The following is a 27,431-nucleotide window of genomic DNA, read 5'->3' as shown; positions in this document are numbered from 1 at the left end:
ACTACTGAGCCTGCGCGTCTGGAGCCTGTGCTCCGCAACAAGAGAGGCCACGATAGTGAGAGGCCCACGCACCGTGATGAAGAGTGGCCCCCGCTTGCCGCAACTAGAGAGAGCCCTCGCACAGAAACGAAGACCCAACACAGCCAAAAATAAAATAAATAAATAAAATTTTAAAAAAGTGTTAAAGGGGGGACTTTCCTGGTTGTGCAGTGGTTAAGAATCTGCCTGCCAGTGCAGGGGACATGGGTTCGATCCCTGGTCCGGGAAGATCCCACATGCCGCGGAGCAACGAAGCCCGTGTGCCACAACTACTGAGCCTGTGCTCTAGAGCCCACGAGCCACAACTACTGAAGCCCGTGTGCCTAGAGCCTGTGCTCTGCAACAAGAGAATCCACTGCAATGAGAAGCCTGCGCACCACAGCGAAGAGAAGCCCCTGCTCTCTGCAACTAGAGAAAGCCCACACGCAGCAGTGAAGATCCAACGCAGCCAAAAATAAATAAATAAATTTATTAAAAAAATGTTAATGGAATAAATAGCCTCAAGAGGGAGTTAGATACCTGCACGCATGGCGGTTCCTGAATGAAGTATCACAGGTATTTGAAAACGTCCCTTTGAACCTATGGCAGAGACTGCAAGCTGTGTTAAAGGGACTCTTCAATCTTGTAATCCTGTGACTTTGAATCTGGGAATAATACTAAGGGCAAAGGGCAAGAGGTCAGTGCAGAGTGTTCTGGTGAGTTGAGAATGCTCATAGCATTGTCCAGATTTACATTCACACCCCCAAGGTCAGGGCTGAGCCTGGGCAGGTGGAGCTGATGGCATTGACCTCCGGCATCCACTCAGGCGTGCAGCAGCTGCCTCTACCCCAGATGCTGTCTGGGCAACGTTCCTTCCTCTAGGGTGGAAAGTTTTAGAAGTGCTGGAGGAAGGACCAGAGAGCTGAGTGAAGGGTCTGTGTCCTCAGTTGGTCATGGGATGTGTGGTGATGGGGAAGGGAGCCCAGGGATCAAGTACAGCTACAGGAATAATCAGCCTGCCTCGGAAGAGATGAGGCTCGGGGCTGCCTAGGTGCTTGAAGTGCAGTAAACATGGTGCTTTGCCAGCGTGTTTGACCCCTCCCCCCACAGGCTTCTCGGCCCATGTTCTCCAGGATGGTAGCCACCAGCCGTGTGTGGTTGTTGAGCAAGTGAAATGTGGCTGGTGTAACTCAGCTACTGGACCTTTAACTTTATTTAATTTTAATTAGTTTAAATAGCCATATATGGCTAATGGTACCATATCGGACAGGGTAGAAAGATTCCCATCATTCCTAGTTCTGTTGGACAGCACTGCTCTAGATAGTTTCTGCTTTAATGCCAGCTTAGCATCATCAAGGGAGGAATCAGGAGCATCTAACTCATTACATTTCTTAACCAATGCAAAGCTATGGCCGACTTGAAAAAGATACACATTTATACATCCGTACACGTGTGTGTCTGTCTGTCTCTGTTTCTATATCTTCCACCTGCTCTCCTCTATTTACCTATCTGTCTCCCTTGCAGCTACTATAGAAGCTTTCGGTCTCTCCCCTTTCCAGCACCATATTTAACTCAGAAGTCTGTTTTTATTTAGTCTTTGCTATTTTCCCCTTTGACCTCATTGATGGGAACGTTCTCTAAGTGTTGCCAAGGAACGTCAGTGTGTTTTTCTGCAACTGGCACCTCTGAGGGTGCCTAGTCTTCGAGGTGTCTGCTCTGCAGGTAGCGGTGCGAGAGTTCATCCCTGGTCCTTGGACCTCTGACTCTGCCGGGGAAGGCAGTGCCTGGGGATGGCTGGGCATTTGGTGTCCCAGAGGAAGTCACAGCATCCATCATTCTGAGTGATGTCTGGGAGACGGTAATCGCCAATGTCAAGAAAATAACTATCTGATTCCATAAGTGAGGAGACCAGGCATGGCTTTTCATTTTCAAAGTATTTTATTTAAATAAGTTCTTCTCTTGGTGTGTTTGAATTTTCCAGAAAAAAAAAAAAATACTGACAAGTACTATACAACTTGGACCATTTATATTCTTCCTGAAGAGGTAACTGCCCTTTTTTCTACATCTTCCCCTCCCCCCAAGAAACCCAAAGCGAATCCATTAAGCAGTGGGAGAAAGACCTCTTCTGACCATTCAGAAGTGCTGGGCCTGGGGGCTCCTCCCCCAGCCTGGGCTGGTTTAGGAGGCCTTTTCTTTACCATCCTTTTTGCCCTCTGTTAGCTTAACCTCCCCAAGATGGGCCAAGTAGGCCCCAGTCCTGAGGCACCCCTGGCTGCCAGTGGCTGTTCTGGGACAGAGGCTGGGAAGAAGGAGTAAAAATGGAGAGGGATAGAGGAATGGAGCTGGGGTGGTGCCCAGAGAGGAGGGGAATAAGAGAAGAAAACAGGGGAGAGAAAGATGAGAATGAAGTGGGAAGAAAAGGTAGTGGACTCCAATTATTGCTTTGAGCTCCTTTCACGCACCCACGTATTCAACAAAAATTGGCGGACTATTCTGGGTACTCCAGTGAAGGTTTTCGGGGAGGTTGGGTGGGAAAAAGATAAGCCTCTTTCAGAGTTTGGGTCTCCAAACCTGGGTACAGAAGCAACTGAGAAGTGTGTTTCTGGGTGTTTCATACCTGGACGTAGAGCAGGTCCATTCTGTGAGGAGACGGTGGGGCACTGCCCCTGGAGACAGAGGCCTTGTCATGGCAATGACGACCGACTGCTCTCTTAATTCAAACTAGCAGCCGGTTGTCAAGGCAACCATGGCACTTGTGCGGTCCCTGATCCCGGAGATCCTCCCTCCTAGATTATATCTGACACCAGTCTCGGCCATCAGCCTCCACGTCTCCCCCAAGTCATCCGTTTTAGGGGGGCTGACAGTTGGAGACTGAAAGAGCAACTCACCCTGCTGGGCAGCGGGGTATGTGGGGAGGCACATGCATGTTGTGTGGGGAGAAGACAAGTCATCCTGGGATGTGAAGGGGACAGCCAGCTACTCCACGACAAGTCTCCATATGACAAGGGGACAGAGCATCAGAGGGTGCTTCTTTCTCTGGTCAAAGAGGTTTATGCATGAGGAGCCTGAGTGCCCAGGGTCACTTAGGGTGAGAGGGTGAACATGACTGGCTTTAAAATATAAGCAGGCCTGAATTATGCTTCACAGGGTCACCTGTGAGAAGACCTTGGTGCTGCAGTTGCTACCAGACACCTCCCATCCATAGGACTAGACCTGGACTTTACCTGGAGGGCAGTTGAGTACCAGCTAGCCCAAGTGAACAAATAGAGTACATTTTTCCATGAACACAGACTTTCAGAATTTAGCTTTTGCTTCTATAAATATCATAGTTTAGCTACATTGTTAATTAAGTTGCAATTTCACCACCATTTAGAAGAGCTTCCGTGGGAAAATATTTCAGGAGAGCTACCCAGCAGATTTGCAAATGAACTTTTAGAACCCAACCTGCTCCCAAGTTGGAAATTATCCATCTTTGTGATATGGTCACAATACAATCAAAATACCAACCAGTTCACCCTATGAGTGGATTAATTCGGCCCCCCAACCTCAGCCCGGTGGGAAGACACTCTCCTCAACTCACCGCGGACCTAGCTTACATGTCCTCATGGCTCTCAGGGCACACTTGTCAACCCGACCCTTGGTCCTGCATGCACCCTCCTCCTGCAGAATTCAATACGCAACTTACATCTGTTGCAGCAATTAGTGGGCTCACTTAGAAGAGAAGGTCACTTGGGGGAATTGGGGAGGTGTTACAAGTTTACCCTTAACATCATCACATATCCGACAGCATCCACAGACAGTTGTGAGTACCAACTGTGTGCAAGGCACTTGCCTGAGCTTCAAGATAAATATTGATCAACCTCTGTATAGCTTCGTCCTACTTTCATTTAAACTCTGTAACTTCTGCATCCCGTCTGCAACATACCATGCATCCATGACAACCTTATGAAATTGTTTCCAGTGTGCCTTCTGTGAGACTGTACCTGTGATTGTCTTAATTCCTTCCCTGCTGAAAACCTTTGGTTTCATAGGGGATCCCTAGCTCAGGGGTAGCACCCCCTTCCCATCTGTGAAACATACATTGCACAGGTACACAACGGTAGTCCACTGAAGCGGATGGCGTACACCTGGTCTCCATAGCCTCCTAGCGGTCACTACCAGGAGCCGTTTGTCCTCGCTTGGAGAAGGGAGCCTTGCTGAGTGGTTCTGGGGGTAGCGTCTCAAAGAGAGGTCTTGGACTACATTGAACACCCATCAGTGGTGTTGAGGACCTTGTCATGATTTGCAAGACAATAGCTTTCGATGAATTTTGATCCATCACACTTTAAACTTTTCCTCCCAGGTGAGAGGTCAGAAGCACAGGAACTTGGTGTGTCTGTATCAATATACAGGAACGGGGACTGTACCGGGTTGCTGGAATGTCCTAAAATGAAGATCTCCAGTAAAAGGCTATGTAGGGATGGGAACAGAAGAGCATACATCTCTAACCTGAGTGGTGTGTGGCATTGACAGTGCGTAGGCCTCTTGTCCGGTTATGTAATTGTGCATGTGTGCCCGGGTCTGCCAGGCTTTCCTATGAGATGTTTTTCCAAGAGCAGATAATGTACTGCCTTGTTTAGTGCCTTGTACAAAGTAGACATTCAGTGACCATTTGATGAACAGTATATACTTGCCCAGGTACCTGTTGCCTGAATTTGTGTGTGTGTGTGTGTTTGTGTGTGTGGTGTGCATGTGTGCATTTGGGAGATATGTCAAGATGTATGGATACATGTTCCTTGTGCTTTTGCATATGGAATGTGCCGGAGGTGGGTGGAAGGCATGCCTGAGTCTGTAGTAAAGAGCATTGCTATTGGACACATAGATGCCGAGACAGCACCCAAGGCTTGTCCACGTGTTCCCCGGGAATGCCCTCCATGGGGATACTCAGTCTGAGGTTTGCTCCTTGGTTGAGCAGCTCCTCTGTGGACGTGAGTGCATCACTTCAGGGATTTCTGCTCCCTACCCTGTGTGTGGTTGGAAGGCAGCTGAGCCCCCAGGGGAGGACACTTCTCCCTCCTGTCTAACTAGACGGGCAGTGATGGCCTCTTTTCCATCTGGAGAAGCTTGGGCTGAGCGGAGATCCAGAGGTCTTCTTCAGCCTTCTTCTTTTTCTTCTTCGTCTTCCCCTTGTTTCGCTCTGGCTGTTGGCCACTTTTGCCTGCCCGGCTCCAGCAGCAATGGCAACAGATGAAGAGGAGGGTGATGATCACCAGTAGGGGCAGCCCCAGCAGGATGCCTAGACAGATGCTGTTGAAGAGGCCCTCTTGGTGTTTGGCCGAGACAGTGTCCCAGATGGCGCTAAAGAAGGCGCTGATTTTCTCCATGGTGCTTGGCTAGATGGGACCAGAGGAGCCTCTCAGCTCACCAGCAAGGCCTGGGCGTGACAGGTTGCAGAACTGCCCACTTGTAACTTATTCCTCCACCAGCTTTGGGTTTGGGCATGCCACGGATAGCACCTAAAGAGAGAAAAACAGATAATTTAAGAGATACGCAGTGGGAAGGGTCTTTAATTTTTAATAACGTCCTTGATTTTAGGCTTAGGAAATGGGAGGAAATCAAAGGTTTCCAGAGTTCACTGAAATTGTATTGAGACTCTATAAACAAGATAAACACATGCATTCAGTCAATTAAGTATTAACTAATTCTTGCTATGTACAACTGTATGGGACTTAGTATATAAAAAGGAATAGCATATCAGACCTGGCACATAGTAAGTGCTCTGCAATTGTCAGATAAATAAATCAATGTGTGTATTCACAGTGTTCTGGTTAAGGGGTTGGCTCCCTGGACCCTCTACAGGAGTAGTTCTCCACTGCAGCTCACCTGATAGGTGTTGAACACATACTCCCCACAGGACAGCTCCATATCTGACCTTCTGTGAACTTGCCATTTTCAACACTAATTAAAGCTTAAGCACAAGATCAAATGTCCAAGTCTTGCTGGCTGTCATAGGGGACTTGGAGCTCCCCAGGCTAGGAGGTCATCAGTCCTCATCCTGCCTCACTCCTGCCTTCCTTGCTGTCCCTTCATGCTCTCTTCCCTGCTCCATGTCTCTGCCCTCCTTATACCCCACTCCTGTGCCTGGCAAGGACTCATCGTGCTTTGGGTGGGAAACCAGTTCTCTCTGTTTCTACCTTCCTCTCCCTCATTACCCTTGTCTCTGCTTTCTGTCCCCCAGCCAAAGATTCCCAAGTCTCCTTCCCTGCCTGTTCCCTTTCTTTGCAGTGGAAAGAGTTTTGCAGGCTGATCAGTGATGGTGCTTGGAAACAGGGATGGGGTCCCTGGATGTCCCTCTACTCCTATTCTGAGCTCAGCTTACAGCCGGGAATGTTCTGGTTGCTGGTCCAGAGTGGCCCCTCTTTCTGTGGCACCTTCTCCAACTCTCTACATATATCTCAGGCCTCAGCTCTCAAGTATAAGGTCTTAGAGGCGCCTTCAGTTCTGGAATCCACAGGTTCTCGGGTATAAACAAGACTTGGAGGACAGGGATAATTCAAAGAAATTGAAGAGACCTCTTGGCATAAGACATTGCTCAGGAAAATAAAAAAGACATTGCCCAGGCTGCAGACCTTATAAATCATCCTGACCAGCTCTCTCACTTAAAGATGCAGAATCTGAGGCCCATAGTGTTGAGGTGACATGTTTGAGGACACACAGAGCTGTGATGAACACCCAGAGCTCTGAACAGTGGGTCCAGCGCTCTCCTGAGGCTGCTGGGCGAGCAGAAAAATAAGGACGATGACTTTATATTTGTATTTTATTTGATACTTTTCTAAATCACCTTCATGTGAATGATCTTTTAAGTGAGCAATGGGATGGTGCATTGTGAATGGAGGGAAGCACTGGGGGACCTGGGTCCGGAATCATTTTGAAGTCTGGGCTTCACTGGGTTGTCCTGCGCTGGAGCATAAATGTGTGTGTTACACAGCTGGGTGGTGTGTTACACGTGGTGTCCCAGCGGTTGTCCTTGGGGGTCTAATTCCTTGGATAACACACTCTATAAGTGTGTTATCCAGTGCCCACGTGTCCATCCAGGCACACCCAGGATCTCCGTCCTGGTCTGCAGGCATGTGGACCTATCCCCTCATAACATTATTTATGCAGTTTATGCAATTGTATAAATTGGTACCTGTGCCATTTGGCCCATGGAGCCTGACATCATGCTGTAAGCTGGCACTTATTATATGCCAGGCACTGTTCTAGGCACTTTGCACCTATCGACTCATTTAGTCTTCATCACAACCTTATGAAAGAGGTACAGTTATTCCCCCCATCCTACAGCTGAAGAGACGGAGGCACAGGTCACACAGTGAGGGAGTGGCAGAGCTGGCCTTAATGGATTCTGGGAGGTTTGGCTCCCGATCCCCAAGGGGTGAGCCGTTCACAGGTGTTGCTCTGGGCCTCCTAGTCTTTCGTGTGGAATTAACCCATTTTTGGCAAGTAGCCCAGAATTTATAGAATCTTACAATCCTTTGCTATCCCTCAGGTTGACTGAAACATTTATCCCCGTCTGTTGCAGAAGAAGACTACAAAGAGATTTATTTCCCATTGTCAGACACCTCACAAATGCATGAAGATACATACAGTAAAAATCCAGTCCCGCCCAAGGGGAGGTTTATAGAAAGCATATGGCACCTGAACTTAAATTCAACGTGCAACAAAGAAGAGCATCCTGAGAAGTTATGTCTCCTTGCTGGAGGCTTTGCCTGAGCCCCTCTGAGTGTCTGGGAACATCTCACGCCATGGACCTACCCACACGCCATCAAACACACAGGCTCTTTATAGAGGAAAACCACCCTTGGTCTCCCCATAGCCCCTCAGCGGGGCCACTTCGCTGCTTGCTCCTTCTCACACCACTTGCCTCTCCTCTGGGTTCTCCTTCTCCCTTTGCTGTAACCTTTGCTTTGACCTCAGCTTTGTATGGCCCAGTATTCTTTGGCCCATCCAGAGGGATTTTTCTGCTCTGTTGTTAGGTGCTTTTCTCTAACCTGACACTACACATACACTTTCGGGGACCAGATGCTCCTTGCACTGCATTTCTGTGATTCAATTAGACAGCAGCAAACAACACTTGCTGACAAACTTTACTGTGCCAGGGGTCGTGCTGGTCTCTGTGGGGAGCATATGTGAATCAGAGCCCACTCTTGGGTTCAGCCAGGGAGAGAGAAGAAGGGCATCAAGCCCTTGGAGAATATTAGGGCAGTTTCGTAAAAGTAGAGCCACTTGAGAATAGAGCATCTTGAGAGATGAGTAGGATCTTGACAGAAAAACGTGTGAAAAGGATGTTCAAAGATTCCAGACAGTGAAAGTTCTAGAACATCAGCAGGAGAACGAGGGGCCTTCTGGTGAGCCTCGAGCTCAGGGTGGGAGAGGGAAGGACTGTAGGCTGTGGCCAAGGTAGAGAGGGCCTTCATAGGCTGTGTTTATTAGGGGGGCTTTATAACAGGAGGATGTTGTGATCAGAGCTGCCCTTCAGGAAAAGATAACAGGATCTGAAAACCTCTGGTAGGTGTTTTAAGAGAAGATGTTTCATCCATTTAGCAAACATTTATTGAGCACCTAATATGTGCCACACAGTGTGTTAGGTATTGAGGATTCAGGAATGAACGACAAAGATAAGGTTTCTGGTATCATGGAGCCTTGTACATTCCAGGGATCTTATTATCATTAAGGGATCATGCCAAAAGGCAAATAGAAGAAGCAAATTCCAACTTGGATGCTTAGTTGGATGAATTAAAAGCATGCATTTGAATTATGTCTTTATTTCAATGTTCCAGGCCCTCCCATCCATCCCAACCTTTGTCTCAAACTCATCCATCCCATGGCACGTAAAATAGCCTGTGAATAAACAGATTTCTTTTCAAGCTAAAGCTAAGTCAATAATTCACTTCTGGATTCCTAAAGGTACTTATTTGAGTCTACTCTCCATACAACCAAAGAGAGTATACATTAACGGTTGGGAATCCTGTCTGGGGAAAATTCAATTAAAAGGTATTCTTTATATTTTTTAATCTAAGAATTCTCTTCTAGGCCCCCCACGTTACTTGCTGAGCTCTGCTCATCTATAGTGTTTCATTAGTATTTATGAGCTTTGCATTATTAGCATTTCCAGGAAACAATCAAATATCTCCTTGGTGGTATGAATTAAAAGTTAGAGCTTCTATGAACGTTTTTGCAAAAGGAGCCACACTTTGAGCCTTAGAAATGCTCTCGGGAGACCCCATCCTTTGGTTAGCTCTCAAGTATCACTGAGAGCTGACACTGTTTGAAAAACAATTCATCTCTTCTTGTAAAACCAAAAATAGGTGCTAGCCAACCTTGATTGTGGTTGTGGGGGTGGTTATAAGGAGGGAGAAGAGGGGAAAAGGTCCTTTCAGTTTTCTTGAAAGTGAGCAGTATTCATCTCTATATCCTTCGTAGTATCTAGCTGGGAGAGAGTCATTCATCCACTCTTTCTTCCCACAAGCGCCTGTCTGCCTGCATGTGAGGTGTTGATGGAGAACAGAGATCCTGGAGCCAGAAGACCTGGGTTTGAGCCCTGGCTCAACTCTTGTGACCTTGGCCGGTTACCGAACTTCAGCTACAAAATGAAGCTAATAAGCTTCCCTTGTAATGAGGTTGTGAAGATTAAGAGCTCAATATGTTTAATGCATTTCATAAACTGTAAAATACTATAAAACATAATCTGTAAAATAGCGAGTGATCTCCCCATAACAGGGGACTAATTCTAGCCTTGAGCTTTTCTTCCCCATCCCTCACCTGTAGTCCAGTCTTCATGGCCAGGGAACCATGAACCCCCCCCCCCCCCAATTCAAATGAAAAGGGCTTCACAGGTGACCTCCCCGCTTAGAACTGGTCTGCAGTTCTGTGGCTGTAATTCTAGACTCCGGCATCCAGCAACAGGAATGGAAAAGGGTCGCTTGGGGAACATCTGATGGTGTCTGGAGGACTGTTGAGCTCATAAAATGAGACCTGGGGAGAGCACCTAGCCCTCTGCAGGCCGCAGCTTCCCTCCAGGCTTTGGAACCCCTGGAAGTGTACTGGGATGGCTCCTGCCACAGGGATGTCTGATCCATCCCTGAGAGCCAAGAGCTGCTCCAGAGTTGTGTCTAGGGCGGGCCCTCAGACTGCTGTTGCTTCTGGAGCTCCCCAAGAAGGGGGAAGGGCATTCTCCTTTGCACCGGCCTCTTGTAATTTCTGTCTATTAGGTGAAATAATACGTGTAAATCTGAAGAATAGTGTCTGCTGGATAGCAGATGCTTTCTAGAAATGTTAATGTTAAGGATCATGATGGCACCCAATTGAAATCCCTGAAACCTTCTCCAGAGTGATTTCCAAATGGTTTAAATCTTTGGGCTTCCTGTAGGGGGTGGGGTGAAGCAGGAGGGTCAGGTTTCTCTCAGAGCCTTAGAAGATTCCTCTGCTGCAGCTGCAGACTCCTGGGTATGTGTGGGGGGGCCACCTCATAATTGTAACTTGGGGGCAAAGACCTTCCCTTGGGCCTTTCCTCACATGTTCCATTGAGCCCATACCTTGTGTTGTGGTCATCACTGTGCTTGCTTTATCTCCTCACCCAAAGATCTCAGGTGATGGCAGGATGGCCTTCTGGCCAGGGAAGGGAGTCACCAAGCATGCCACCAAGGGATTAAAGCATTCAGGTTCCCGAGTTACACTCCTGGAGACCCTGATTCAGTAGGTCTAGGGTACGCCCAGGAATTTATGTTTATAACAAACAACCCAAGTGTTTCTGGACAATTATCAGGTCCAAAAACTGCTGAATGAGGAGGTTGAGCTGATGACCCTTTTCTGTAAGCTCAGAAGCCATGTGCTGAGTGAGAGGATGGATGGATCATGGGCGAGGAGAGTGGGAAAGAGGTTTATTTTCATACACAGCAGCAACAGGGCCTGCTGCAGGGAGCCTCCTTGGGTGTTACTTCTTGCTCTTGTGTAGTCAGGGCATCTGGGCCAGAGCTACTCTCGTGGAGGTCACAGTTCAATGCAATAAACATTCACGGAACACCCACTCTGTGTCTGGCCCTGTGCATTCAGATCCTGAGCTCCTCCCTGTCTCGTAAGGAGCAGAGACAAAGATAGCAGAAGCACAGTGTGATCAAGGGTCCTGTGGTCAAACTCTGTGTAAAGGGCATGGGAGCGGCGCAGGGGAAGGAGTAAGCAAGCTGGCCTGGAGGGGATTAAGAGGTGAAAAGGAAATGACAATCAGGACAGAGTCTGCTCAGTCATTCCTTCAGGGACTACTTATGCGGCACCTAGTACACGCTGGGAACTGTGTTGGGTCCTGGGTATCCAGGAGCAGGCAGACTCAATCCTTGTCCCTTTTTTGCTCAAAGTCTGGTGTGGGAAGCAAACACTCATCAAAGAACCCTGCAGACTGGCGTGTGAGTACATAGTTGCTATGAAGGAGAAGCCTGGGATGCTGTGAAAGTGAGTGATACCCATCAGGGAAGCCAGGGCAGGCTCTGGGTGGGGATGGCTTCACTAAGATCTGAATGACAAAAACAGCAAACATGTGGTCAGGGTGTCTGAAAACTCTTGAGGACATAGACTGAACTTATCTAAAGCACTTTCAAGTAATATGCGCGATGTGTTTTCTTTCAACTCTCCAATACCTTTTCAGATGAAGTGCCTCTAAATTTAAAGCAATCTGTTCAATTGTTAATACATGATAAACTGTCCCCCCACCGTGAAGTCTGGAAACACAGGAAATAATGTGTTCATTGTACTTTTTTCAGATGAACATGGACCTGTTGCTTCTCCTGCAAAGGACCTGAAAGGACGGTGTGGCTGGACGCAGCAGCAGTGAGTGGGGGTGACAGTGGGGTGACGTGAAGCCCTCGAGGCAGGTGGCCCTACACCTTCAGGGCCTGCTAAGCCATGTCAATGGCTGGTGTGTACTGTAAGGGCCATGGGATTTCAAGCAAGGGGGGGACAGAATAGATCTGAGTTTCATAAAGAACACTGTCACTGGGGTGAGACAGAACAGATTGGCAAGGGCAGGAGCGGGAGGAGACGACTGCAGTTGTTCAGGGAAAATGGCACTGGGACGAGGGTGAGGGTGGTGGCGTTGGGTGGGATAAGCGCCTGACTTGGGTGTTCTCCAGCGGATGCGGTGAGAGAACTGTCAGGCGGAGGGACATGAGGACTGTCTCTGGGCTGTGCTCTGCTCTTCTTCTTCTAGCCCTAGTCTCCTCTCTGGTCTCCAACTCTGGTATATTCCTAAAATAGGAATCCCATCCAACAGGCTCTACCTGACTCTCGCCATCTCTCCTGAGGGTTTAAAACCTCTTTTTCAGCCCCAGGCCTCTCCACCTTGCCTGCCCAAACCTTGTCCCAGCTCCCAAAACCACCCTGCAGTCCTTGCAAAATCCCTGTGGTTACAATATCACACAATTCGGAAACCAAGGCTCTCTGGCAGCTAGGGCACGGGTGGAACCTCAGTCAGCAGTTATTAACTCTGCTGCTCTGGATATGTATTTTCTTGATGTTTCTCACCTTGCTAACCTGGCATGCTCAGATGCCCTCTAATAGATGTAAGTACTGTTTTGTACAAAAATTGTCAGATCACAGAAAATAATCTGCTAGTGGAATATTACGCTTATAACTTAAAACCTCAAGGCTGAAGGCATGATGAAATAGATGTCTGTATTTCCCCCAATTTAATTAATTGCTTCAAGTAACTAGTCCAAAAACAAAATTGGATCCTCTTTTTTTCCCCCCAGAGTATGCGTACATGGTGTGGAACTAGATATTGAGTATTAGAAGAAAATAGATAGTATTTTCCCTCAGAATCAATGTTATAATTATGATTGCAATCTTGAACAAAAGCACAAAAAGGTCATCAGTACAGAAACGATTAAGGTACCATGGTTATTAAAAATAATAAAATGATGCTTTGTCATGTAGACATTCTGAATTGGAAGAATCCAGAGATGCGTCATCTCTTTGGGTTCCCTCACTTTATTGATAAGGAATCTGGGACCAAAAGAAGCTGTGACTTGCTGGAGGTCACACAGTTGACAACTGGTGGATTCAGGGCCAGAACCAATGTCTTCTGACTCCCAGCACCCCTCCTGCCAGGTTTCCCCTACAGAAGTCCGTACAGGTAACTACGGAGGCAGCACTAGGCAAGATGCCCACCACGTCCTCATCCTGGGCTCAGGCTAGTCTATGCCTCTCAGCCCCCGGACACCTCTGGAGCTGTGTGACTGAGTTCTGGCCAAAGGAACGTGGGCCTGGCTCCTGAAATCTCCCCCAAGGGCCTCCACGTTCTCTCTCTGCTTGCTCACTGGCTGGCCAGATGCAAAGGGCCCAGGGGAGGACTCCAGGGCCCCTGGGACAGCAGAGGTGGAAGACGTTCCTGAATGAGTGCTAGCAGAGCACCTCGCTGACCACAGTGAACAGTGGAACGAATGAGAAAGAAACCTTTGTTGGGGGAAGCCACTGAGATTTAAGGATTATTCGCTATAGCAATTAGCCCATCCTACCTCACACAAGTGACAAAAAGCTAACGTTGGCAATGACTATAACAAATATGTGATACATTTAACAACTCTTCTGTGGTGCAGCTTTGACCCGAGAGGGGTTTAGCTAAGTGCTTCAGAGTGCCGGTTCCGGGACGAAATATCCTGGGTTCGAATCCTGATGCTGCTACTCACTAAGTCTATCACGTTGGGCAGGTTACTTAACCCAGGGGCTCACTTTCCTCATGCGTAAAATGGAGCTGATAATAGTAGGCTGTTGTGAAAACTAAATGAGTCAGTAGATGTAGAGCCTCTTGGAGCCACGCCTGGCCATAGATGTGTGCCCTTATTATTTGACCCCAAAGGAATAGGCTGGCCAAAGAAATACCCTCGACTTCTTAGCTAATGGTGATTTTGTTTGCCTTTTTAGAATTTGGATGGTTCTGGAGTCATGACTGATTCTTTAGGTCTCCTTTAAAAGGCATTTTTTTTCTCCTTTCTCTATAGTTTTCCTGTAGTAAGGAGACTCTTACTACACTCATCATTCTATTTCAAAGCAACCATTTCAGAATTAAAACATGTACAGGCATCACTCAGAAGCAGCACTATGAGGGTGTGGATACAGCCTTTTCACCCCCCGTGGATCTCATATCACTGGGCAGAGCGGGACATGAGCCTCCATCCTTCCCCCACACCAAACTGTCTTTTTGTTCCTTCCCTCTCTCCCTTCTTTCCTTCTGCCAGTGCATTTAATGAGCTCCTAGTATGTGTCAGTTCCTTCCCAGGCACTGCATATGTAGTCATGAATGATGCAGATATGGTAAAGCTACTTACTTTCCGCAGGGAGAAGGCAGATAGTAAACAGGTGCACAAACAAAGAAGCCAAGATATGCTGTTGGTGCTATAAACAAACAGTCGGCATGGCCTCTGAGGAGGTGACTTTGAACTGAGGTTGGAGGGATGACAAGGGTCCAGTTGTGTGCAGGTGGCAGGAACAGCAGGGCAAAGGCCCGGAGTGGGAAAGAGCTTGGCATGGTCTAGGAGAGAGCTGGAGCCCGAGAGCGCCGAAGGTGAAGCAGGGCTCAAGGCAGGCAGCTCTGGTGGCATGAGTATAGAGGGCAGAGGGTGGAGAAGCAGAGAAAGCATCCCGAGGAGCACAGGCACCCTCCTCTTCACCCTCGTTGTTATCGCATTTGTCCAAGCCCTCAGACTGGTCTCTCGTTTTCCTTCCTTCAGTTCATCTTCTAAAATCCACATGGGGTCATGCTCCCCCTGCTCAGCCTGTCTTTGGCCCTTCGTCACTTGCACGATCATCGCAACTCCTTGGCAAGGGGGACAAATCGCTTTTGAGCTGTTGGCCTCTGCTCTCACCCTAACCTCGTCTCCCACCACCACCCTTATTGCCACATTTCTTCAGATTCTCCCGAGCTTCCTGCTCTCTCACACTGCCATTCTTTGGCACGTGCTGTTCCACCTGCCTGGAATGTCTTCTCACCTCTTCCCTTTGGTCCGTTCACAGGGAAACTCCTTGTCCTTCCAGCCTCCTCTGGGAGGTCTTCTGTGACTGTCAGTCCTCTGCCTGCAGACCTCCCCAAATCCAGTTCTTTCTCTTCTGAGCTCTCATGGAGCCAATAACCTACCATCACAGCCCTTGTTGACTACATTGTAATTATTTGTTTTCTTTGAAAAAGTACAAGAATACAGAAAAGCACAAAGAATCATATATATGTATATATATATATATATATGATATATTTATATGTTATAATCCTAACCCCCATCTCAAAATATGACCTTATTTGGACACAGCATTTTTGCAGATGTAATTAGTTAAGATGAGGTCATACTGGAGTAAAGTGGGTCCATAATCCAATATGGCTGGCTTCCTTATGAAAAGGGGAAATCTGGACATAGAGGTAGACTTGCACAGAGGGAAGACAATGAAGGGGCATTTAGAGAAGATGGCCGTTGACAAGCCAAGGAGAGCGGCCTGGAACAGATCCTTCCTTCACAGCTTTCAGAAGGAAAGCTGTTGGTTCAGAAGGAACCAACCCTGCCAACACCTTGATTTCAGATTTCTAGCCTCCAGAGCTGTGAGGCAATACATTTATGTTGTTTAAGCCACCCAGCGTGCAGTACGTTGTCACGGTAGCCCCAGGAGACTCATGTACCCCTCTTGCTTGACACCACTCCCACCCCTCAGCTGGTCTCATCCCTTCTATCTCCAGAATATATCCCGCATCTATCCACTTCTGTCCGTTTCATGGCTAGGTCACCATCACCCCTCACCTGGATTACTGCACAGCTTCCTAACCAGTCTCTCTGGTTCTACTCTTCCCTCTTTATAGCCTCTTCTCCCCACACGAGCCCCCCCCCCCTTCCCCACCCCCACGGCTTCCCAATGCCTGGAAAGTATTGAATAAAAATACCCCACAGGTGCTTCCATCAGCTGGCTCTGCCTCCATGTCTAATCTCATCCTGTAACCCCTTCTCACTCGCTGTGCCCTGGACACACCTACTCCAGAGCTGTCCACCCCTCAGGACCTTGCTTGTCCCTCTGGTACATTTTCTCTCAGATCTTGGCGTGGCTGACTGCTTCCTAACATGCAGAGTTCCACACAAAGGCACACAAAGTTCCACTCACTTGTAACCACAGATGTTACCTCAACACGAAGCCTTTCTCGACCAAGTCATCTAAGAAGCCCAGCCCCCGTCAACCTCTAGCACACCATCCTGTCATATGGCCTTGGTAGTTCTTCCCACTCTAAAATTTCGGAGTCACACGGGATGCTCTTGTCACTGTAGTGTATGCATTTATGGACTGTCTTCCTGCTCTGGAAAATAAGTTCAGTGAGAACTGGGCCCTCGCCTGTCTTATTCTGTGTAGATGCTCAGAGTCGGGAATGTCCCTGAATGAATGAATGAAGTCATTCTGGTTAACCCAAGGGTCCTAAAAGAAAAGAGATCTTGAAAAAAAAATGTAAATTAGTCGACCGAGGTCACTGGGGAGAGAGCAGGGGCAATGAAAGGCATAGAAAAGAGGCCATCAGTCACATCTGTGGCCAGACTTTGATGACAATTATCCACCATTTAGCCCACCATCCAGACGGATCTTCCAGCCAAGTAACTCATTTAAGGAAGAAATAATGATCAAGAAACTCCCATATCACTGAAAGCAGAAGGGAGTGGGGAGTGTGCTTTATCAGCTCCTAAATAATCATCTACCTTCCTTTTGCTCAGTTACAGAGAGCTCATTGTGGCTGGGACTTTCTGATAACAAGGGATCCTTTCCTAATTACTATATGCTCTATTTCAGGTTCAGCAGAAAGAAAATTAAAAAGCTCCATTTCACTCCAGGTTCAATTGAGTCAATCTTTCAATCAATCAAGTATTAATTAAGCTATGCTAGGAAATACAGAGGAGGAAAACGGCACCTTCTCTCTACTCAAAGATGATGTGAGGAAAATAATTAGAGAATAATTTAAGAACAATGAAAAGAATTTAAAAGGGTTTTCATCTGGGCTTTCTTTGACTTTCTGTTATGGATGGCCTAAAATCTCTAGCCACTTTATTCTCCTTTACTCTTTCTCCCGCCCTCTTCCCTCTCTCTTCTCCATTCTCTTCCCTAATTACATTGTCTCCAAAGGGTCCATGTCATAGACTCTGACAATAATTAGTCGCTTTCAGTCACTCTTAGGATTAAACACTAAAAATCGTGTCTCTCCGATACTCTGAAAATTCCAGCTGTGCTAAATGTGATCGAATGCAGTACCCCCAGCCTGTTAGCGAGTTACAGACTTCCTCATGTTTATGTCCCTAGATCATCATGATAACTTCCTGATTTTTCTCCTAAACCAGAAAACATGCACCAAGAATTTTGCCTCCTTGGGGATATATGTATACATATAGCTGATTCACTTTGTTATAAAGCAGAAACTAACACACCATTGTAAAGCAATTGTACTCCATTAAAGATGTTAAAAAAAATGATATAGTGAGATGAAAAGAAAATAAAACATAAAGTTATCCCTCAAAAAAAAAAAAAAAGAATTTTGCCTCCTTCGCTAACACTGGCGTGGGGTCTGGGCAACATCCACTTAAGTACTTTGAGTTTAGTTTTCTCTTCTGTAAACAGAGATATGAGCACACTTCTCAGAGGGCGAGGTGTTTTCTCCACCGTGCTACATCATTTTATTCTTTCTCCCCAGAACAGTGCCTGGCAGGAAGTGGGCTGGCAATCAGTATTTGTTGAATGGATGAATGAATGAATGAGTGCGTGAGTGAGTGAATGACGTGTGTAAAGATAATGTGTGTATAGCGTGTAGGCTAAGTACACTTCACACAGCGGGGGCCTTAAAATTGCCTTGAAAACCATATAGCACCCTATTTGTTATTATACTACTCATATTGTGTGAAAGGCAAAAGCGTCCATTCATTACAGAATTCATAAGCAGAGTCTGGTCAACTTTTCTGTGAACCGGTGGGAGTGAGTCAGCCAATCCTGGGAATCAGGGCAGACCCATTTGCCTTTCCCCTGCTTTCTTGCTAATTTTATTTCCCTTCATTCTCAGCTGCCGCCCCTCTTTCAGCCCTCGTGACCTCCAGGATCTAGTTTCTTAGGAATGCCTTGTTCTGTCCATCACTATCAACTTTCTCCTCTTCATTTCAGCTAGAATGCTCACTTGTTTTCCTTTGACTGGCCTCTTTTGACATAGATACCTCAGGAGGCCAAAGCCTCAAAAACAGAGGCTTGGCGTAATGTCTTATCACCTTTCACAGGAACAGGGAATGATCTGTTGAATCCAAAAGCCACCATTTGTTGTGTTCTTACTAAGTGCGCAACTCTGCATGTGTAATCAAGGCTCTACAGACATTGCCTCGTTCAGCAACTCAGGAGGTGGGTCTTTTAATCCCCATTATACAGATGAGGAAACTGAGCCTATCAGAGACTAAGTAATTTGCCCAGGGCCATAGAGCTACTAAAGTGCAAAACACCCTGCTGTAACTGCTGTACTCTAGAGCTGCCATTCTCCGGATGGACGCAGAGGACTTCTCTTTTCTAGGACGAAGGGGTATTCACCAATCATTCATCTGTCAAGCATTTGAAAGCCTGCCATGTGTGCCACACCGTATGGATACACTCTTGATGGACTAAAACACCTTCTGTGACCTCAAGGAGCTCACATTTTAATAGGACCAAAAATACAAGAAGAGAAGGGCAATATGTCACATATGACAGTGGGTGCTGGGGACCCAAAGGCATAAAACTCCTTAGAGTACTCACTGGCAGCCCAGGAGCAATATCCAACCCATGGGCACTTCTATTTTACTTTTTTTTTTTCTCCTCTGATTTCATATAAAATTCTCAATCTTTAGCGAGTCCTAAAATTTGGTCACACTAACCTCCCACATAGCTATAATCTGCTGGAGCTTTAGAAGGACCGATGTTCCCCCAACCTGTACCCCAGTCCCCACCCTGCCGGCTTCACCCAGTCCTGACACCTACCTGGTCCCTGGAGGCATATTAAGCCTGTAGCCCCTGGACCACACCCTCCCTCCGGAATAGGGACGACATTGCCTATTCTTTGTGCTGTCATCCATGAAGGGGAGAACCACGCAGGGGGCTTGAAAAAGAGATGAGGACAAAAGACAAAAGGCAAGCCTTACTTTCCAGTTGTCACCTCCAGTTTAATGGATTGATCCTGGTCTCTGGCTAATTAGACAAATAATAAGGATGCGGGACATTTGCAAGAGGAATTAATACATATCATAATGTCCCAAGCAGAATGCAAAATGCTGGCGGAGGGGTGCAGTGGAAAGAATATTAAGAGGACCCAGTTCTAGTCCCGGTTCAGTTGTCCTCCAAGCCTCTGACCTTGGGCAAATCAGTTAAGCTTTCTGAGCCCTTTTCTCATCTGAGAAGTGAGGCTATTAGCCATCTCAGATATCTCTCAAGATTGTTGTGAAGAACAGACAAGACCTGTGAAAAAACATCGAGAAGGGAAAATTGCAATCTAAATGCAAGCAGTGGCATATTAGAGGATTGTGTTAAAGCTGAATTACAGCTAAAATTAGAACCCTGACTTCTCTTACCGATGCAGCCCTCTGCCCTAAACCTTCTCTTCCCTCTGACCCACTGCCACCATCCCCACCTCCACCCGCCTCAGGTCCTTTATGAATCATAGTCATTAAGGACTACGTTTTCAATTTGGAAAGTTCGCGGGCACATACTCTGACACCACTCAGGCTTGTGTTTGCCGTCTGTATATATCCAGTCTGACCACATCCTGGTATTAGTGCTAATAAAACCTGTAGCCATGGTTACAGTGACATACCTGGGTTATACTGTTCTTATTTTCACTCTTCGAAACTATTTGGTAAAAGATTTTGGAGCCAATTTTCGTGGGTGTGGTAAAACACTGAGGCAAGTTTTATTTTTGGAAAGTGTGAGTTGAGGCTCTGAGGTCATCTTCGAGTTAGAAGCAGTTGGGGAGGGGTGGTGCCTTCTCTGGTCCCCAAATAAAGGGGACACTTTGTGGCTGACTCCAGTAACTGATGTTTAAGTCTTCCAATGTCATATCTGCTTAGAAGGAAGGTGTGTTTTTTTAAAAAGCAAAAAGATGACCAAGCACCTGTGTGATTCAGGGTCTCCCACAGGTGGTAATTAAAAAATAGACTCAATTTAAAGGTGCATCATTCTCTTTAATATTAGAGAAGAGAACTGAGAACTTGGCAAACTTTGCAGTGATAACCGAATGACTGACTTATTTTCCTCGGTGGTGGCGGGGGAGAGGTTTATGGGCTGGAATAGTTGAAAACTAATGGGGTGGCAAAAATATACAATTATGCAACTCAAAAGCAATACAGATACGGTTTTATTTTCCTTTCCATTTCCTCCCTTCATTTAATGTTAACAAAAGCTCAGGGCAATTAAAAGCCGCAAGCTACCTTACTGCAATATTAAGGCTTAAAATGTAAAGGCCAACTCATGGAGTGAGCAGAAATATTCTCATTCCAATCATAACTCACCCCTGCGGAATGCACAGTGTGGAATATTTCAGGTTCATCAGACTTTGGGTCACAGGCTCCGTCCAGAGGGCGGGTAGTACAGAGTTGATGTTGCTGGAGAATGAACCTTCACTTTCTGTCTGTATGCGTTTACATCTGTATCCCTAACGTTGCATGTAGATATTTTTTTTTCACAGTTTTGATAAATAACTGTTGGTGAATGCAGAGGACATACATGAGTGTGCTAAAATATTTATCGAGCCCCCACTCAGGCAAGAGCACCCCCTTTTTTGCCTCAGTACCCTATTTCTTTGATACAGATGATATTTGCTCAGTCTCATCAAATGCAGCTTTAGGTGCTTCTGTGCAAATAGACTGTTACCCCTAAGCCCCTGTTCTAGAGAAATTCTGCAACTGCCACTGGCTTCACCTCATCCCTGATGCCCTCAACTTGCCTGCCTTTGCCCCCAAATATCTTATCTTCCTCTCCACCCCTGAAATGACCTTCCCAAAGGAGGCTGCAGGTATTGCCCATGAGTGATTTGGGAGTATGGATGGAGGAAACTTCTGGGGACTGTGGGCTAGGGGAGTTCCTCATAGATACCAAAGTGTACGCACACGCGCACACACACACACACACACACACACACACACACACACTCACACACTCGCTCTTCCCTCAGCCCCACCCCCTCACTCCTCCCCATCCACCACCCCTGCTCCATTATTGCCTGGAGGCCTCAAAGCTTTATGGAAGACTCTCTGGAAAGCACATGGGGCCACTGGGAGGTGGGGGGATGGTGGGAAAGGCCAGGGAATTCTGATCTTGCCTCCCAGCTCTCTACCTGTGGCCTCAGGCCTGGACCGCCTGCAGGCTCTGCACCAGCCTTAAGTTTTATCTTTCCTTAGCAGCCCAGAATGTGTGTGTGTGTATACATATATATATATGTATATATGTATACACACACACACACACACACACACACACATATATATTGTTATCAGACCAACCCTCAAAGTATCAGGGTCTTGAAGAAATAGAACACTGGGTGGGAACACTTTGATAGAGCAAAACGGTCAGGATGTGTGGTCCTGCCCCTGCTAGGTGGAAGGCAGGAGAGAGTCCTGGAGATGGGAGTTGGCTTGGAGCAGCCAGAGAAGGGTCTTGGAGTGCCCTGAGAGGGGTAGGCAGCTCTGCTTCTCAGTGGACAGCCTGTGGAGCTCCAGGCCTCCAGTTCTGGCTTTGACATTTATCTGGGTTTATTTGTTTACACGCTTGTAGATTTTCATGAGCTGAATTCTTGGCTAAAATATAGCCTGGAGTGCAGGGGAAGTTCATAGTGGTGTGAGAAGCCAGTTCAAATTCTCACCCGTGACTTACTCAGTGTGCGTCCTCGGGAAGGTCATTCAGTTGCTTTGGGCCTCAGCTTCTTCATCTCCAAAATGGGGGAAATCTGGGAAGAGACACAAGAAAGTGACAGATAACATTCTTGCCTCTATGGAAGGGCAAGGGGGGCAGGGCTGGGAGGGGGTTGGCTTTCCTCTCAGTCCTTTGGTACAGTTCTGAAGGTCTGACTGTATGCAGGCACTTTCCAAAGTCAGCAACCAACTGGAAGTGAGTACCTGCCTGGCAGGGAGGGTCCTTGTGTCAAAGCAACAGTGCATGTGAATGTGCTCCTAGGCTGTTAGGAACTGTACAAAATCGAGAGTCATAATTGGTATTATTCCAGGTAGATGTAGGGACATGGCAACAAACAACACTCCTCAGTTCTGCCAGGTAGTCACAGTGGCCTGAAATTCTTAGAAAATAGGCTCCCACGCTGGGAGGTCTTCCTACCTCCAACCCAGAATGGATGGATGGACCCCACCCTTACCCCACCCCAACCTCGAGGCTCTTGCACCTGGCTCTGCAGCGGTTCTGGGCAACCTGGATCCTCCATGTGCCCAAATGACTCCAGATTTCCAAGGGCTAGCCCAGCATGTCAACCCCGCCAGGCAAGTTCTGATAAGCACATTCCATCCTTTGCCAGGAGGCAGTGGGGCCACGCCGCTTGGTGTGAGCAGAACCTGCATGAGTGGCTGCCCTCTGATTGACCCCCGGGGGCAGGGGTGGGGAGATTTGTATAGAACATGTGAGAGCCTCCCTTAGGTTGTTTACTGGGTCACTATAATAAAAATAATGCTGCAAGCATACTGTTCTTTATACGTGAAGAGGCTAATAGTACTAATAGCAATGATGTGCATCAATGAAATATGCCATTCCAATTATATTTCCGGTAGTTGCTTATGGATTTCATTTCAAGAAATGTTAGTTAATAACTATCTGCTGTGTGATCAACATGGTGCTGAGGGGAAAAAAGAAGTTATGATCTGGTTCCCATCCTAGGAGAGTTTCTTAATGAAACTTGGAACATGGTAAGTCCTGACAGGTGACGGTGCAGGTCCCCGAATCTCCAAGCCTCAGGTTCCCCATCTCAGATAATAATCCCACTGACTCCGCTCACCATCCAGTGTTGTTGTAAAAGTCAAATAATATATACATGAGATTCTTTATAGACTGATAATGCTCTTCACAGTTTAATTTTCAAAAATAATACAAGCAATTAAAGGCTAAGGTAAATATCAGGAAGTGCCAAAATCATGCACAGTTAGAAAGGAGAGAGATCGATGTTGGCTTAGGTTTTTTTTTTTTTTTTAATTTATTTTTTATTTATTTTTGGCTGCGTTGGGTCTTTGTTGCTGCACACGGGCTTTCTCTAGTTGCGGTGAGTGGGGCTACTCTTCGTTGTGGTGCACGGGCTTCTCATTGAGGTGGCTTCTCTTGTTGCGGAGCATGGGCTCTAGGTGCACGGGCTTCAGTAGTTGTGGCACGCAGGCTCAGTAGTTGTGGCTCGCAGGCTCTAGAGCTCAGGCTCAGTAGTTGGTCCAGGAACTGGGCTTAGTTGCTCCATGGCATGTGGGATCTTCCTGGACCAGGGCTTGAACCCATGTCCCCTGCTTGGCAGGCAGATTCTTAACCACTGCACCACCAGGGAAGCCTGGCTTAGGTTTTAAGGGAGAGGCCGCCTGGAGGAGATGGAGGTTGGGTGGGGCCCCTGTGCTGGGTGTTATCACATGGAGGGTTGGACATTTGGGTGGGAGAAGGGAAACTGGGCTGAGCTGCGTAGGATGGGAAAGCAAGAGCAGAGGTCCAGAAGCCAGCACATCCAGAGTTTGGGACTGGGAAGGCAGTGAAGAAACCTCCTGAGGAAGAGTGGGAAATGAGGTGGTACCGGCAAGGCTGGTGAGATTTCAGGGGGCTGGGAAGGCTCGCCATAGGTTTGGTGTATAGTAATGGGCCCCAGGGAAGCCCTGAAAGTTGGTGAGCAGAAGACATGTAACAGCGTCAGTGTTTCAGAGGCTACACTCTCTTACCTGATCCCGCTTGTAATTCGAAGTATGCCTTGGCCAGAGCAGGATTAAGCCCCACCCTGGGCTCATGGGCAGTCTGCCCTAACTAGCCAGGCTCAGTAATCACAAATATTACAATTAAAAAAAAACCCTTTTATTAATAGCATACTTTCTCCCTTAGACAAAATTGGATTATGAACTGAAATGAAATATCACCAAGCCAATCAGAAGGAAACTGCTATTTATCTCCTGATCCCTTGGGAAGGGAGGCAGTGGGGGAAAAACTCTGATGCAATCACTTCTCCAGTCTGAATGGGCTTGCGTTTATTTATGATTGGGGAAAGTCCTAGCAAAGACCCTGCACTTATAACTCGTTTTAATTTTTTAACAGCTTCTGCAAACATTTCTTCATTAAATCCACTGTAGTGTGAGGAGGGAAGGGATTTCTTGCCCTATTTCACAGATGAATAAACTAAAGAACAGAAATGGGTGTTCAAAATTTGTTTAAAATTGCAAAGCTGGTCAGTGGCCAAGGGCAGACTGGGTTCTAGTTTTCCCATTTCCCAGAGTGATACTCTCCTTACTCCACTAACTCCTAAAAAGCAGCAAGAGAGGAGCAAACAATGGCAACCAGTCACTTTTCCAGTTTACAAAGCCTTCCATTTCTCAGACTCCCTGAGATTTGTGGTCCCTCCTGCTTTAGGGCCTCTTGCAAGCTTCTTTATCTGAAACCCCCAACTCTCTCCCAATCCCACCCCAACCAATACCCCCCAGTCTCCTGGTCTCTATGCATTTAGTCTCTGCTGAAATATCATCCCACTTGGGAAACTTTCTGTGACCTCGTTACGTTTAGAGCCCCTGTCCTGTGCCCCATCACTGTTCCTATACTATTACCATAGCCCTCAACCCACTTTAGGTTCATTTTATTTAATCATCTTTCTTCCACTCTAGACAGAATCGATTCCCACTAGGGCATCCAGGGACCTGTTTTGTTCTTGGAAAGTATTTGCTGAATTAATGAATGACCATATTTATAGACGAGGAAACTGAGGTTCACTGAAATTAAGTGAAGTGCCCCAGGCCTCACAGCTGATCATGGAAGATGTGGCAGTTCTACCCCTAAATATCCAGTGCTCATTCCACTCTGCCACCCTGGTTTCTGGGTTCTCACCCAGCACTGTGGCCAGATGGAAGCTACTCAGGAAAAGAAAAAATCTACCAATTGGAATTTCAGCATTCTGCGTTTGGAGAATCCATTCAGCTTGGGCTCAGAGTGTGCTCAGATGCCAGATATTCTGGGGCATTCCAGACTGCAAGCACACTCTGCAGGCCTCTTTTGGTGACTGGCTACTTTTGAATCTCCAGTGAGGCTGTCAGTGCCAAGAAACAGAGGTGACAGCAGCGAGACCTGACTTCCAAAGATCACTGGCCTCAAATCGATATGGGCCTTTGCCTCACAGGGCGCCATATTGAATATTCTGACTATATCACTTGAAAGTGAGGTTATCGTCACGTTTTTGGAAAGCCCCGATTGGCTGTGTTCCTAACATATTTTGGTGTCATGAATTGACATCATTCCATCTGGTAATTTTCAGATGTCAAGCCGACTGAGTAGAGTACATGTGTGTGTAGCACTGTTATTACGGCAAAAAGCTCTCCCTGTTTTTTTTCCAGAGGGAGGAACTCTTTGCTGGCTTTTTTCTTCCTTCCCTGAACCTGGGTTGTTGACACAATTGAGTCCAAGGAGGCCAGGAACCGCCCTCTCCCCTCTCTGCAGCACGGCAGCGTGCAATTCAATTCAGTGCACATTAGTTGAGAACCTGCTGTGTGCACAAGGAACTTCTCTCTTTTCTAGGGCTCTCCCAGCTAATGCTGCCTAACAAGATGTAGAAACCTGCCAACTACCTGGGTAAGGGATTGCAAACTGAACTAAAGATGTAGACTGTGAAGTCAAGGAATTTATTTTTTGTTTGGGAAATGGATGAGCACAGGGGAACTATGAAGCATGACTAGTTAAGTGTGCCAGGGGAAATGCCAACAAATGGTTATGGGAGCAGCACAGAGGAAGCTGTTAATTCCAATGAGGAATCTAGGCAAGGCTTCAAGGAGGGTGTGATTTGAGTTGGCACCTGCAGGGAGAATGGAATGATTAAATGCAGAGAGGATGAGAACGAAGATATTCCAGACTGCTCAAGAAAGCACAGCTGGCTCAGAGAAAGAATCCAATCTAGGTGGCCTAGGCAGCGGGCCAAGATCTGGGGACTTTGAATCTCCCATTGTTACCATGGCAACAAGCAGCTCACTCCTGCTCGGCCCTCTCCCAGCCAGCTGCTCTAATCCATGGCATTCCAGTGGCCTGAGGAGAAGGGCTGCTACTGGGAGACCTTCTCTCCCTCCTTACCTTCTTACTTACTATGACTTGAATGTTCAAGGACAGGGCAGGGGGTAACTGATGATACGCTGGGCCAAGGACCTTCAGGGGATGTTTTTCATGTTTAACCATGAAAGCAGATTATTGTGTAAGAAAATTTGAGTGGATAGTGAGTTTTCTGCCTCCTTCCCTCTCAACTCCAAATACGCTTTATTCCTTTGTATGTTCTTAAATTTGGTGATAATCCTGAATTCAAATCTGGGGCCACAAGGGTAACCAAAGCTGGTTCCGGTTGGCACAAGTTCAAAGGGATCTCTCTCTCTCTCTCTCACACACACACACACACACACACACACACACACACACACACACACACACACACACACACACACACACACACTTAGCTTACCCATGTAATAATACTGTTAACATTTAGCCCAAGGTTGGTAGAAACCAAATGAGATTTTTCTGCAAGAAGGGCAAACCTAGACCACAGATTGCAAGCTGGAAGCCCCTGAGGTAGATGTGACCAGTGAAGAGACGTTGTTTGAGCCACAGCTTCCAGCACAGCCGGTCCTGCCCGTATTCCCACACCGCCTGTGTTACTCCTTCAGGCGGATCAGCTTGGGTCAAAGGTTGCCCCTCCCGCATTCACTAGCTGTCTGACCTCGGAAAGTCCCTTTACCCCTCTGTGCCTCAGTTTCCTCAACTATAAAAGAAGAATCAGAAGAGATTCTATGTCATTGAATTGTTATGGAAATCAGACGAGTTAAATCATCTGTATCATGTCGTTAAAGCAGCACACGGCACAGAGTAAGTGTTCCATAAATGTTAGCTTTATCTGTCAGGCCTCGTGGGTGTTGAGCTTGTGAGCCCTGCTGTGATCCAGCGGTGGGGAGTTCAAGGATGCAGAAGGGACCACAGTGATTGATGACTGCTGTGTGTAGCATGGCAAGAGACCATGGTTATCTCAGGCAGAGCCCGTGAGGAATGCTCTGGCCTGTAGAACTGCAGCAGAGATTGACCTTTGTACTGTACTGCCCCCACCAGATAGGGTAAGAGAAAGGAAAATTTAGTGGCCTGGGGCTTTTTCTGCAGTCATGGGTTACATAGAGATCATCATGGTT

General features: G+C 47.0%; 2 protein-coding genes across 7 annotated transcripts in view; one reads left to right on the top strand and one right to left on the bottom strand.

Annotated features, from left to right (window-relative positions):
* TNN (tenascin N) overlaps positions 1-27,431 on the top strand; it is a 204,934-nt gene that overhangs the window by 69,107 nt on the left and 108,396 nt on the right. Inside the window, exon 22 of the mRNA XM_082439418.1 lies at positions 11,808-11,874. The gene's annotated coding sequence lies outside the window, so the exon portion shown is untranslated. The remainder of the gene's footprint in view (positions 1-11,807; positions 11,875-27,431) is intronic.
* Positions 1,938-27,431, bottom strand: part of KIAA0040 — a 35,158-nt gene continuing 9,664 nt past the window's right edge. The window contains exons 2-5 of one of the 6 annotated variants that reach the window (XM_082439263.1): positions 21,914-21,997; positions 20,565-20,753; positions 19,203-19,515; positions 1,938-5,513 (exon numbers count right to left, since the gene is read on the bottom strand). In XM_082439263.1, coding sequence (XP_082295389.1) covers positions 5,082-5,381 — 300 coding nt within the window. In that variant the 5' untranslated portion in view covers positions 5,382-5,513; positions 19,203-19,515; positions 20,565-20,753; positions 21,914-21,997 and the 3' untranslated portion in view covers positions 1,938-5,081. The remainder of the gene's footprint in view (positions 5,514-19,202; positions 19,516-20,564; positions 20,754-21,913; positions 21,998-27,431) is intronic. The other 5 variants (XM_082439262.1, XM_082439266.1, XM_082439265.1 and 2 more) reach the window with 5 other exon arrangements.

This window comes from Balaenoptera physalus (assembly GCF_965194825.1).
Source record: "Balaenoptera physalus genome assembly, chromosome: 1".
Taxonomy (NCBI): Eukaryota; Metazoa; Chordata; class Mammalia; order Artiodactyla; family Balaenopteridae; genus Balaenoptera; species Balaenoptera physalus.
Note: the sequence above shows the minus strand (reverse complement) of the source record. Positions and strands in the feature narration are given on the sequence as shown.